Source organism: Homalodisca vitripennis, chromosome 1 (genome assembly GCF_021130785.1).
Source record: "Homalodisca vitripennis isolate AUS2020 chromosome 1, UT_GWSS_2.1, whole genome shotgun sequence".
NCBI lineage: Eukaryota > Metazoa > Arthropoda > Insecta > Hemiptera > Cicadellidae > Homalodisca > Homalodisca vitripennis.
In genome coordinates, this window is record NC_060207.1 from 71,530,002 (window position 1) to 71,543,430 (window position 13,429).

General features: G+C 29.9%; 1 protein-coding gene across 1 annotated transcript in view; it reads left to right on the forward strand.

The window, feature by feature from the left end:
- Positions 1–11,874, forward strand: part of LOC124364267 — a 64,537-nt gene extending 52,663 nt beyond the window's left edge. Inside the window, exons 12-14 of the mRNA XM_046819615.1 lie at positions 6,555–6,746; positions 9,502–9,579; positions 10,584–11,874. Of these exons, the coding sequence (XP_046675571.1) occupies positions 6,555–6,746; positions 9,502–9,575 (266 nt within the window). The 3' untranslated portion in view covers positions 9,576–9,579; positions 10,584–11,874. The remainder of the gene's footprint in view (positions 1–6,554; positions 6,747–9,501; positions 9,580–10,583) is intronic.
- The last annotated feature ends 1,555 nt before the right edge of the window (positions 11,875–13,429 follow it).

Genomic DNA, 13,429 nt, shown 5'->3' on the forward strand with positions numbered 1-13,429 from the left:
CCCAATTCAGGTCTGTTTATGTTATAAATTCTCTATAAAAGTTTAACTGTCTAAAGTAAATATTTTAATTCCAAAAACAAGAAATAGTTTTGTTTTTTAATGCACAATTTTCAATTTAAATTTGTAAAGAATTTGTTTTTGAATAAAAAGCAAAGAAATTTCAAAGTATTAAAATTTTTATTCACTGAATGGAACTTAAAGACCGAATTAAATATTTCTTACGTTGATGGCCACTAATGAGCCTCATAATGAAAAGGTAAGTCTAAACTATACAGCACAACAATAAAATTATTATTTTAGTTAATCTTAATTTTGGGTTATTATTTAATGTAATATATTGCATGAAGTTTTATTTGAGTTTAATGCAGATGAGAACTGTTTCAGGAAAAAATGGGTTGTTGTTTACTGGTTTAATGTTCTGTGTTGCCATTGTGGACAGACTGTTTTTAGTAAGGTCTGGCAGATTGGCCCCTCAGTACCACAACTGTTGCAATCAATCTTCAACATTCCCGGCTTTCATGCTAGTAATACAAGGAACTCATCGTTTGCTTCTTTTTGGTAAAATCATTGCGTTTGGAGTTGTGTTTATCTGTTAAAAGATATTCCATATCAGGTGAGGTGTCTCAGCGTGTACTGTATTTTGGGAATGTTCCCTTTGACAAATACTACATTGTTGTTGACTTGTGATCAATATACTATACTGTTCTTCCCTCTGTACTGATTCCTTAACAATCTTTAAATATTTGACTCGTACTGTGTCTTAAATTATTTCTGTCGTACTAAGTGATTGAGATATGTTTTCCATATACTGTAACATTCTATCTAGCATTCTGTGACTTTGCAAACTCATAAAAGTGTTTTGCACAGTGTTTATATTGAAAGGAAGTATTCTGCATCATTGACAGTGGTTTGTATTATTACTGTTGCTGGTGATGATGGTTACCGTGACTTGATTGGGGTAAATACTATTACATTTTCCCACTTTTTTCAACTACAATTTTGTTTGTTTCTTTTGATTTGTGTTCTCCCTCACTCTTGTTGGACAACAAGATCAACATTATTGATATGACATGAAAACTGATGAAAATCTATAGTAATAGTGGTCAAGGTTTTTAAACACTTAAGTATTTAGGCTCGGTTAATATAATCCAGGTTCCGTGTCTACTTTAACTCAACTCCACCCCCTTCAAATTATTCTACTTGTTTCAACCTACAGCCACTTTTTCTGTTTTGTACAGCATATCACTAACAACAAAGGTTAAAATATTAGATAAAATTAACTTGTGCTATTCGATAATATAATTTTGTGAAGAGAGCCCCCATAAACATTATAATATAAAAACTATACACTTTTTTATAAAAAGCCCTCATTCACCTTCAAAGTACTCCCCATTACATCAGATGCATTTGTCAAGTCTTTTTCCTCACTGTTTGAAGCATCCCGTAATAACCAACTCTCATCACTTATAATGACTGGTCAAAAAGTTGGTACGTGTCACCTTCAATCTGCTTTTTTACATTCCAGTTACATTTAAATTAAATGGATTTTTATTCTCTGTGATAAGGCAAGGAATAAATTTAGCAGAAACAAATCGCATTTGGAACTGCTGTTATTTTGAGGTTAAATGGAAGAAAGAACTTTTATGTCCGAACTTTGCCTCTATAACTAAAATATTTTATTTTATTTCAGTCAGGATCCATTGGCACAAGCTCCAACTCACACCTATCTGTTCTTAACTTAAATGTGGTCAATTGTGAAACAACTATCTCCATTTGTGTTTTGGGGGGTTTTTGCAATGCTTTTATTGTATTGAGATGTTAAAGAATGTACAGAACAAGATGGTCTTCAGCACATGTCTAAGTTTTAATTGCTAAAACCACTCGAAAATCGATGTGTTGTTTATAGCATCCTCTTAAAAGCCTATTGCAATGTTGGGTTAGCTTCTCTTGGAAATTTTTAAGCAGGAAAGAAAATTTCAAACAGTAAGAGAAACAACACTGCATATATCAAACATTAACCTACAAACATGTGCAGAGCTGTTTCATGAAGGTCTCTACTATTTCCATCTAGCAGCTAGACTCTACTATGTCTTAAATGGCAGCATATTCTCAGGTCCTCCCTCGTACTGTAAAGGTGATGGTTTGAGTCGGTGGGGCTCCTTCAGTTTTGTAGGATGTAGTAACCTGAAATGTGAGGGACACACCTCTTATTCTCAATTTGACCGGTAAAGATAAGATGTAATGCAGCTCCAGTCCTAGTCACACGAAAGATGAAGTGCAGTAGAAATGTCTTCCGCTTCTTGTCATACAAACAAAATCAATAGTTGTACAAAAGTTGTCATTTTATAAAATCAGTTTATTGAATGCTCAATGGATACTAAAAACTAATATGTGTAAATACTCATTAAATTACAACAATACACCCTACAAACAGTATACTTACAGACTGGACTGATTGTTTACAAACTATACAATGAAAACAGATTTTTTGTGTAATTCTGGACTAATGACTAAACCGTTGGCTTTAACTTTGCCTGTATAATTTTCTTTCCTTTAAACACTTTTACTGCCAAACTCTAAAACTCGCCATATATTATCATATAATTTCAGCGGTTTTTCAACAAATCATAGTTAATTGTCATAAAAGTACAGTACTTTCATGATTTTAAAATCTATATTTTTCTGTTTTGGCGTTTAAAAATGTTAATGTATGATTGAATTGGTAAATGTATTCACATAAACCATTAGTGTTGTCTGTAGTACAACCAAATAATTACTAAAAACCAATTTAATAATAAAATTAGAAGAATTTAAATGCCTCAACATGCTTTCTGTACTTGTATTGGTATTAAATTATTTGTTTAAAGAAAATAATTTTGTATTATTTGTTTGTATTTTATTCAGCTTTACAGTACTTGGCAGATAAACAGTGTGGAAAACTCCAAATATACAATTAGCTTGTTTTCATTGTTGAACAACCAAAATAAATAAAAAAAGACTACAAAACAATCATCTGAAAATATATGGAAATGTTAATTCTACCATAATAAACACACAGTTTTCAATATAAAAATGTTGTTATAATGTACAATATTTTAGGTAGAACATCAACTGATAAAGCAGTGAAAGTGTTTAATCACCTGTTTTTCTCTTAAAGTTGCTTTATCTTCCTAACTATATTTCTTTCTTTACTATCTTTTCTTTAATGTTTCTTGTGTCTTTTTAGTGAGACAATAACACTTAAAATCTGTATTTCTTTAATTTAATGTACAGTTAAGCAAATTAGACTAACAGTTATGGAAACTTATTTTAAACTAGCTGTTTGTCTTGTAATATCTCCCTATATAAGTCCCCTCTGATGAAATATATATCTAGCACTGTTCTACCGTTAAGAAACAAACTTAAATTAACTTACTTTGATGATATTTCTTGTGCTATAATTGATTTGATTTTGACCCCGATCGAGGAAATATATGCATAAGTAAGCAAAGACTACCTCAATGAAAAAGCATCTACTTCCATTGCAAGGGAGAGTAGAAAATCCTTAAAACTCAGACCATTTAACATTTCAAAATAATCGTTTATCATATTGGGTTATAGTCCTGTTGTTTTTTAGACTGTAGTCTGGGAAAGAATAGCTTGTTTGATTGAGTCATTCCCTTGTTTTTTTCTCAAGCCACAGTAAAAATTCATACACAATGTCAAGGGAGTCAACCAGTTTTTTGTATTATTAAAGCTTGATGGAGACTGAAACATGTGGAAAGAAAGCAAAACTGTTAAGGAACTACACAATATCTAGGTCATCCAGATCTCCACATTTATAGGTGAATATGAAGTACAAATTTTCATATCAGCTGAGTTTTATTTTTCCATGATGCTTATCAATGGAGATATTGCACCGGATACTGTTTGAATAAACCTTTTATATAAATAACCAATTAAATACTTATAACTGAAACAGCTCTAAAACTGCATAATAAAATAAAATTTGTAATATAATATATTTATTTATTCTTGAGTTTGGTACAAAACTAATTTAATGAAATATATCAATAATACTTAAATATACTAACATTTGTCTCAAATTCTTCTTGCCATTTCTCCAATATAATTTTTTTACTATTTTTACTGCTGTTCTACTTTCAACTCTGTCTAAATTCTTCAATTCATTTCTTTATTTTCTGTGATTTATAATAATCTTATCTCTCTGTACTGGACAACTGAGTACTTACAATGTGTGAACACTGTACTTGATTTTACAAAAACGCAGAAATGACTTCTCTTCTGTCGTTGAAACAATGATGTTGATATGTTTATTTTTCCAATAAAACATTTATTTACATGTTAAGGTGTTTGGGTATTTGAAAATCATTCTTGTCTTCATTCCCATTGCTGGCTTCATGTTTTGGTCCCTTGTCTGTCTCAAGTGTTTCCAAAGAAGTACAGATACCCTTCAGAATTGTATTGTAACAATTCATTTTCACTTGATTCTGATATCTAATATATTATTTTATATTAGCAGGTTTGTCCTTTCTTTGTGTCACTATTAACAACATTATGTATTTGCTGTGATGATGTTTTGTTTTATGTAAAGCTGTTCAGGTATTCTAATAGACTATCTTTTCTGCAACTATTATTTTCACTGTGTCTTTATTTTGTTGGATAAATCTATCCAACTCTTATTACTGTAATGTTTTCTTTTAAATTATTAATTCTATTCTTTGGAGATCATTTGCTAATACAAAAGTAAGCCAAAAATATTTGTACAGGCTTCAGAGTTTCAGACAAATGGTTATATTTTTTAAGTATATCCTCTACATTTATCGATTATGAAATGGGCTTCCAGAATATACACATAATGTGCTCCACTTGGAAATATAAGTATATATTTGTATTATTTATTGAGTTTTGTAAATTTCAAAAACTATTTCAAAAACTATTTCAAACCATTCCAGCTCAGAAAATAATGAGATAAAACACTCACTATTAATTTTCTTAGAAAGTAAATTTAGAAGAAGAAGGTTAACAAGCTTTGAAATAGTGGAATCATTCATTGATTATAGAGGAACCACTAAGAAAATTGAGTGGTCCAGGACTGAGGAGACCTGGTATTGAGGGTTGAAGTACTTGTATGTGGCCATAAAAACTTTTACCCCAAGAGCTAGATCTTGTATGTGTTACCACAAGCAAAACGATACAAGTGCACAAAATACAATTTAAATACATTTTATTCTATACATAAACTTGGAATATTAGAACTTGAAGTCAAATATTTGCAAAACCACAATATTTCTTCATTTTGGCTATTTTTTTCGTTAACCATTTTTTCAAAATATATTACAGAGGAATTGTGAACATTTATTGTCTAACTTCTGTTAAATTGCTAAAACGCTGTATTCGCTAGTGATAGAAAATATTAAAATATATGGGAAGTTGATCTCCAAAGAGTTAACATACATTATTAACTATGATTATTGTTAAGGATTGGTAATTTTATAACTATTGTATCCTTAATTTACCTATTTCCCTACCTTAACTGTTGTTCCTATTTCAAATTCTTATTTCTTTTTCTGCATTATTTCATACGGTTTCAAAATATTGGCGACTTCAATTATTTTATTTAAAGAAGTCTATTATTCTTGAATCGTCGCTTTAAATCAGCACTATTCTTTTGAAGTGTTGTAAGAACTTTTCTCTTACTTTTCTTCTTGTGATCTTGTTATTCTATATGCCATTCTATTCTTTTAATTAATAAACTTTAAATACTGTGAAATTATTAAAACAGAATAATAAATGTTTTTATTTCAAATACGGTTTAAAAATTGTACACTTCTATCTAATTTTGTTAACTTGCATAAAGCTGTATTTTTATCCTGTAAGTTTTGATGATTCCTTCTTATTAACAATACTTTTGAACTCAGCAGGGATCACTTCTGGCTGGTTTATACCTTCCAGTTGAACCCACCACTGGGTACAGCAAAAAACCGATGTGTCACTTAAATCTGGGCAACCTTATGGATGGCCAGGAGCGGCACATCACTAACCGCAAATTTTGAGATTCTGGGGTTCATGGGCAATTCGATAGGTCTAGTCTACTGTGGGAGATGACTGTTGGAGTTGGTGGGGTTTGTTCCCTAACCTCAGAGGTTCTTGCTAGCCTCAACAAGGGTGTGCCACCCCCTGCCTACTTTAACTGGAGACGCTGGTTTAGAGCTGGCCTCCCCTTTCTGGGGAGACATGACTTTGAGATGTAGTGCCCTAAATTCTTCCTCATGGATCTTGATAGGAGGCGGCCCGGAAGCAGCACAAAGATTCTTACAGGACTAAGTGCAATTTACAAGCTTCTTGTCCTAAGAGGAAAAAAAAAAAAAAACTTTTGTTAATAGGTCTTTTGTCTTCTGTTTCCTTTTTTACCCTATCTCTTTTCATCTTTTCAGAATTCCATCATATTCTCCATGTATATTCTTTTCTTTAACTCCTTGATAGCCCCAGCCCCTACCTTTTGCCTTCTTCTTTTTCTGTAAGTGCTTCACTGTCACTGTCTGTTGGGAAAGATGGGGGTAGAAAGACAAAGCAAGCAACTCAGAGACGGAAGAGGGTGAGATTTGTGTCCGAAGACGAAGATGAGGACGAAATTGAAGATGAACCAGAACCAGAGCCTGAGCCTAAGAAAAAGAAAGGAAGACAGAAAAAAGCTCCACCGCCTGCACCTGTTGCACCCCCCAAGTCTCCACCCCAGACGAATGGTAAGTGAACACAATGGGTATAGTTCACTCTTCTCACTTTGTAATATCTGAACAATTCAAAATAAATAAAGGCAGGTTTTCAAGTTGACAAAATCTATGTTTTTGATGTATTCAAATTAAATATCGAGAGGATTAAGAAAAAACTTATAGAAAACATTTAAGCAGTCCAAATATTTGAAATAAAAATATAATACTCTCTGAATAGAGACATAAAAACTTGATTTTTATTTTACTCTAGTAATAAACAGTTCTAAATGGAAATTTACTTTGTAATTTTATCTTAAAAATTCGGTCCTTTTATATCATTTCAAATTTAAAAATAAGTCTTATGGTTTGTTTTATATGTCAAATTGACCCTTTTAGTGCCAGAATTAAAATCAAATCCATGTTGAAAAGTGCAGAGTTATTTTTTGTGTGATTATGCAAAAAGTGCCAGAGGGTTTTTGACGAAAATGCAAGGCTTTAGAAAAAATGAACTTAACATTTATTTTTATCATACAAAGCTCCTTTTGACTTCTTTTTAAGGGTAAATAAATTACTTATCAGAAACTATTTTAATAATTACATTTTTATATAATTTAATTAAATCACTTTAAACAGCTAAATTTCCACGGAAACAAAATAAAAATCAAGTTTGATGTGAAATAACTATTATAAAAAATTGTATGTAGAAATTTCTATACTTTTATGATAAAGAGAATTTAAAAACAATCCAAAATCGTGTGTAATAACCTGATATTTGCACCATAAACAAAATTTGTATAAATAGTTAATTGCTAGAAATTATTTTTACTAAAACACAAGGTTTCAGACAAAATTCACTTAAAATTAATTGATTTTTGATCATTAAAAGCTCTGTTTTAATTCGTTTGAGAGATAAATGAACTATCCATCAGAAAATATATAAACAATAAAATGTTTATAATTTTAAATAATTAAAAATCACTTTAGACCGTGACTTTTCTACGGAAACAAAATAAAAATTCAGTTTTTTAAGTAAAATAACTAATATATGAAAAATTGATTTTTAAATTTTAATGCTTGTATGATAAAGAGTATTTAAAACACCTTAAAATCATGTGTAATAACCCAATACAGTACAATAAATATAATTATAACAATTATTCAAGCGCTAGAGGTTTATTTTGCTGAAAAGCACAGGGTTTCAGAAAATATTCAGTTAAAGTTTATTTTTCACCTTAAAAAAGCTCTTTTTTAATTTTTTTCAAAATCATGTTTAATATAACATTAATTATTAAATTTTTATTAATTTCAAAATCTAATATAATTTAGAAACATTTTAAATCAATAAAAACGCACAAATTATATAACAAAAAATGCTCCGCTACTCGTCACGAAACCGCGATCGCGGTCCAACTGAGTTTTAGTTAGTTCTTTACATCACCTAACATCATTATAAAATAGAGAAATAATAGTTAAAAAGGTTATAGTTTAGTTCATGTATTTGCATTTAGTATAATATTAGCCATTATTGGCTAAGTTATAGAGGTACTACAAATGAAATGGAAATTGTCTGAGACTCTGGCACTCAAGCATATTTTTTACATTGTCTCGTAGTGAGATCCCCGGCACTCAAATGGTTAACATACAAATCATATGTCTTATTTTACATATTTTAATTTTGATTTTGAATGTGTTGTATATCAAGAAAACAAATACAGTTAGAGACATTTGGTTTATGAACTGTTTTATATATAGTGTAAATTATGAGTAATGTAAGTAATGAAAATGTAGTTGGTTGTTTAATTTCGCCTTAGAATTAGTAACAAAACAAACAAAAATTGAGTTATACGTTTTTGTGATTGTTATTTGTTTTCTTTTTGTAACAGCGAAGAGTGGGCAGACATATCTTTTTAGATGTATCTCATTCAAATATCACTATATAAAGGATTAAAGATCCAGATATTGCAATGTTTTTTTTCATTGCAGCCAGATAGAAACAAATTCTTGGCATACAGCATACAATTATTGAGAATGAAAATGAGTATGAAATGTAATTTCTAAAACTGGGTAATAAAGTGCGATATTTTCTATATAATAGTCTGAACAAATTTATGGGATTGCCAAATTCATTTGTGAGTAAAATTTTATTCACTCACTTAGAGCAACATTTTAAATTTTATTACACTACTGTACAATTAGGTTATTCAGTTGCAGTATTAACTCTTTAACTGCCACGTTCCTCGATTCGTGGTGGTAGCCGAGCACCGGACTTAGTTACATATCAGGACCCTCCAGCGCCGAGTAGATTTTCCATTTTAGGAGTTTTGGACATAAAATATTATTTAAAGTTTAATCAATAGAGTAAACAATTAATAATGTTTTCTAACTTCTCAAATAATAAAAATTTGTCAGATAACTACAACTTATTACCACTAACACACAATTATCAATGAATAAATTGGAAAACAGTTTGTAAAATATCAACATAACCATTCCTGAACTCGTGTATGAAACTTAGTACGTGGCGTCCATGTAGTTTGAATAATGTCTACAAGATTACACCACCAACTGGAACAGCTATCTTCTAGACATATCTAACATAATAGAACAACAGTAACAAAAACTAACAGCTGATACAACAAAAATAAAACAGCAGATAATATGAAAACGAGTATACTTGGGCGTGATGTTTGTTCACAAAATTAGAGTTGCACAATATATCTCGGGCATGGCAGTTAAAGGGTTAAGAATATTTAAGATGTAAACAAGAAATTATCTGGGTTTATTGCAGGAAGAAAACCTCGAGGAGGATCACAACCTTCATCGTCTGTGTCCAAAAAGAAGGCTCAGACAAGAAGAAGATAATAAGGTAGGTTAATCAACATTATTAAACAGAGTTTATCTAAGTCCATGTTACAAATTTCACTTGTACAATACAATGTTCTGTAAATGTATTCCTAAACGTGCCTCCTAATGAGCTAAAGATTAGGAATATACAATAAACAAATATTTGTTAATACATCTTTTTTGAGTGGTATAAATAAATATTTAAATATTGCTGTTAGAAGTTGTTTACACTAATTGAAAATGTCAGAAATTACAGTTCAGAGCCAAGTCTATTACAAAATATATACAATGCTTGATTAACAATATCATCAAGACATGTTACAGAGTCAAATAGTTTTTACAAGTGAATTCTATTATTAAATGAGAGGCCTAATTAAGATTCATCATCCCATGAGAAGAACTCATCGAGTGTGTAGTATTTGTGGTCTTGCAGCCATCACGGGGTTCTCTTTATAGATCCTGGGTTGTCTTTCAGATGATCTGGTAGCTTGTTGAACAGTTCCATACCAGCATATGATGGTTTTTTCTCAAACAATGCTTTTCTATGGACTGGTGGAATGTAATTCCCTGTTTGTCTAGTGTAATGGCAGTGTATATCTCTTTGTTTTATCCTTAGTTATGCAGTAAAGTATGGTTTCTAGGATGTAAATGGATGTTATTTTCAATCCTTTATATTCCTATCCTATACTTTGTAAATTGTGCATTATAAATTGTTCATAAATTAAACAGCTAATAGAAACATAGGTTTAGTAAACCCCTTTGGATGAAGTCATGCAGTTCATGCTTATTTGCAGTTTAAATAAATCACAAACATACCCAATCAATAACATTGTTTAGGTTACCTGTTCTATTCTAATTTATATAATGTTACAATCGTGCAAGGTCTGAGATGGATAAAAAAGTGTCTCCTTTACAATATTATTTATGATGTTATTCAATATTTAATTGTATTGATATTTCATGATTAAAGTGATATTTAAAAATGATATTATATTATTGTATTTATGTTAGTTTAATTTTTTTCAGATCCAGAAACTGAAGACTGCCATGAAAGAATTTAGTGTACATAGTTATTTATATAGAATTTATTTTATACTGCCCCTATCCTGTGTTATTTGAAGTCTTTCGTATGATGATCATGGTAACTGTACAGTGTGTATATTGTAAATAGATTTTATTCAAAGTGGTTTTTGAGTTGAGATAGAGAGACATATGGAATATATTCATATCTGGTTAAAACAGTTATCATTGCAGATTTTTGAATCTTTATTTAATAATTAATTAATTATCTTTTTAAAATAACACATTAGAATATTGTTTTATTTATTAGATTTTAAAAAGATTATACATTTTATACCGTATGCTGGGCATTGAATAAAAAATTATACATTTTATACATTACGCTGGACAGTGATTTAAAATATTTTAAAATTGTAATGAATGGGAACCGTTAGTTCAATTTCGAAAAAAATTGTACGAGTCCTTTTCTCTGACAACATGTAAACAATCAAGTGTTACATAATGATTTATATTTATTTCTTCATCTACTTCTGTCATTTTGTTGAAGTTTTATTCTTGTTTTATATTTGATTTTTATGAATGTACAGTATGCAACCTATTTATACGATCAGATCCATGATTTTGAACATACTTATTTTATTGATACATTTTTTATTAATTGTATGTTTCACCATTTGGTACAAAACATAATTTTACACTAATAAACCCCAGCAAAAGTCTAACTTCTGTTTGGTTTTAAGATATATTATCTTCAACTCAATATTACTTTATGTAAATACAAATGTGATATGCTGGATCTGTGTACATTCTGAACTGAAATGACTTTTGTACATAAGAATATTTTAAAAAAAGGTCCGGCCACTTATGTGTTAGTACAAGATGCAACCATGTTCTTTAAACAAAGGAAATTAACACCATTAAAGTTGTTGCATACCAGTCAATATGCCTCTGTTGTTTTGCACATAGATAATTTTATTTACTGAGAGTAATATAAACTAAATACTTATAGGAAAAATTGCCTGTAACATTTTATACTGATTGTTAATGTTAAGAACTTCTTTAAAAAAAAATTTCTAAGTTTGAGTACAGTTATGAAAAAAACTAAGAAGGTTTACTGGAGTATTTAAAATCACAATTTGTAGAATATTAGTGGAAATTAAGAATTAAAGTAAATTATACATTTAATTGAGCATAATGTGTAATGCTATTTATTTTTTAGTAAACTAAAGCATATTTAAGTTGTGTGAAATTGATTTGTTAGTGAAGTATATTAAATTGTCACAAGATTCTAGGTGAAGTAGTTGTTTTAAGTAACACCAGAAAATTATGGGTTCTGACAACCAATATACAGGGTGTCCCAAAAATTAGAGTCACACAAAAGCCCAGAGATAGAGCACCCCTAAAGCTACTCAAATAACTTAAAACATGCTATCTGATTTTTTTTTTTTAATTTTCAATTATTTTTTGTGTTTTTTACAAAACTTTTGACTGCTATAACGTTTTTAGCTACCTATAGCTACATAAATAGTTAAGATAATGTCTTGATTTTTTTTTTTTCAAAACTACCTGACTGGCAAACGTATCCGAGACATATAAATTTGTCACCATACATCTGTCCACGATGTTTTGAATTCAATTTGAATAATCATTGAATGTTAGAATATGTAAAGTCCTCAATAACTTTAAAATCTTTGAAGGAAAATTAAAACTAAAAATCTTATTACTTTTTTCTCAAACACAATTTAATAAAACATGTACATTTTATCTGCTATATCCCATAAAAATATGGCAGTGCTATCTTAACCCTCTTACTGCCCTTAGTATTTTCCTTAAATGCCAAGCCGTCAATGAACAGTATAATACAATGATAATAAGTAACTAGGGTAAATATTTTAATTTAAACGTTTTACAGTAAGTGGGGAAATTTGTTGTTTTTTTATGTAAAAAAGGGGGAGGGGTGTGCCTGAAAGATAATAGTTCAGTATATACATTTAAAATTCCAAGATAGCCTAAAGGTCATACATTTAGTATAGTTTAAGAAAATGTCTAGTTATGTATGAGTTTTTGGGTAAATAAATTGGTTTATGTCCAAAAACTGAAAGTAGTACAAGAAACATGGGTTCTGTGATCAAAAACACATACATTTGTAAAAATGTTTATTAATTGTTTTAAACTGTAAACCTAACTAAATTTGGTATCATTTTATTCACAATAAACTAGAGAACACTAAAATACTATTATGAGAAAACCTAAGGTTTTTATTTTTTACGGATAGTAGAAATCAACATTTTTATAATAGTTTCTTAACAAAGGGATAATTACCTGATAAAACAGTTATTCTAATAATATTTTGGAGTTTTGTAAAATGTTATTATACGTTAAGGTCATAAATTTAGTATAGTTTTATATATATATATAGTTACAGTAATATTTTGTTATAAATAAACACTTACAAAAACAAAAAGTGGGTGAAACAAAATTTGTTTGTTGTCTGCAAATTTGAAAATAGCAACATCATTCTAAAATTACACCCCTCTCATAGAACAATAAAGAACCCTGTGCTGTGTTCGGCAACTATTTACCTCTCTACTGGTATATGAATCACATCAATACTTAATTGTTTACATATTGTAACAAATGAGGATAAGCAGGCGGGGGCGGGCCCACAGGATGAATCAACTGATATCCGTTGATTGGCGTTTAAGGAACAAAATAAACAACAGACATCCGTAAAATGGCAGTCAGAGGGTTAATCGCATCAAATTTAAAATTCAATCAAAACACATACGAGGTGTGTCCAAAAAGTATCCGACCTTGACGTCTGGCACGAACTGACGTTACTCGGCGGCAAC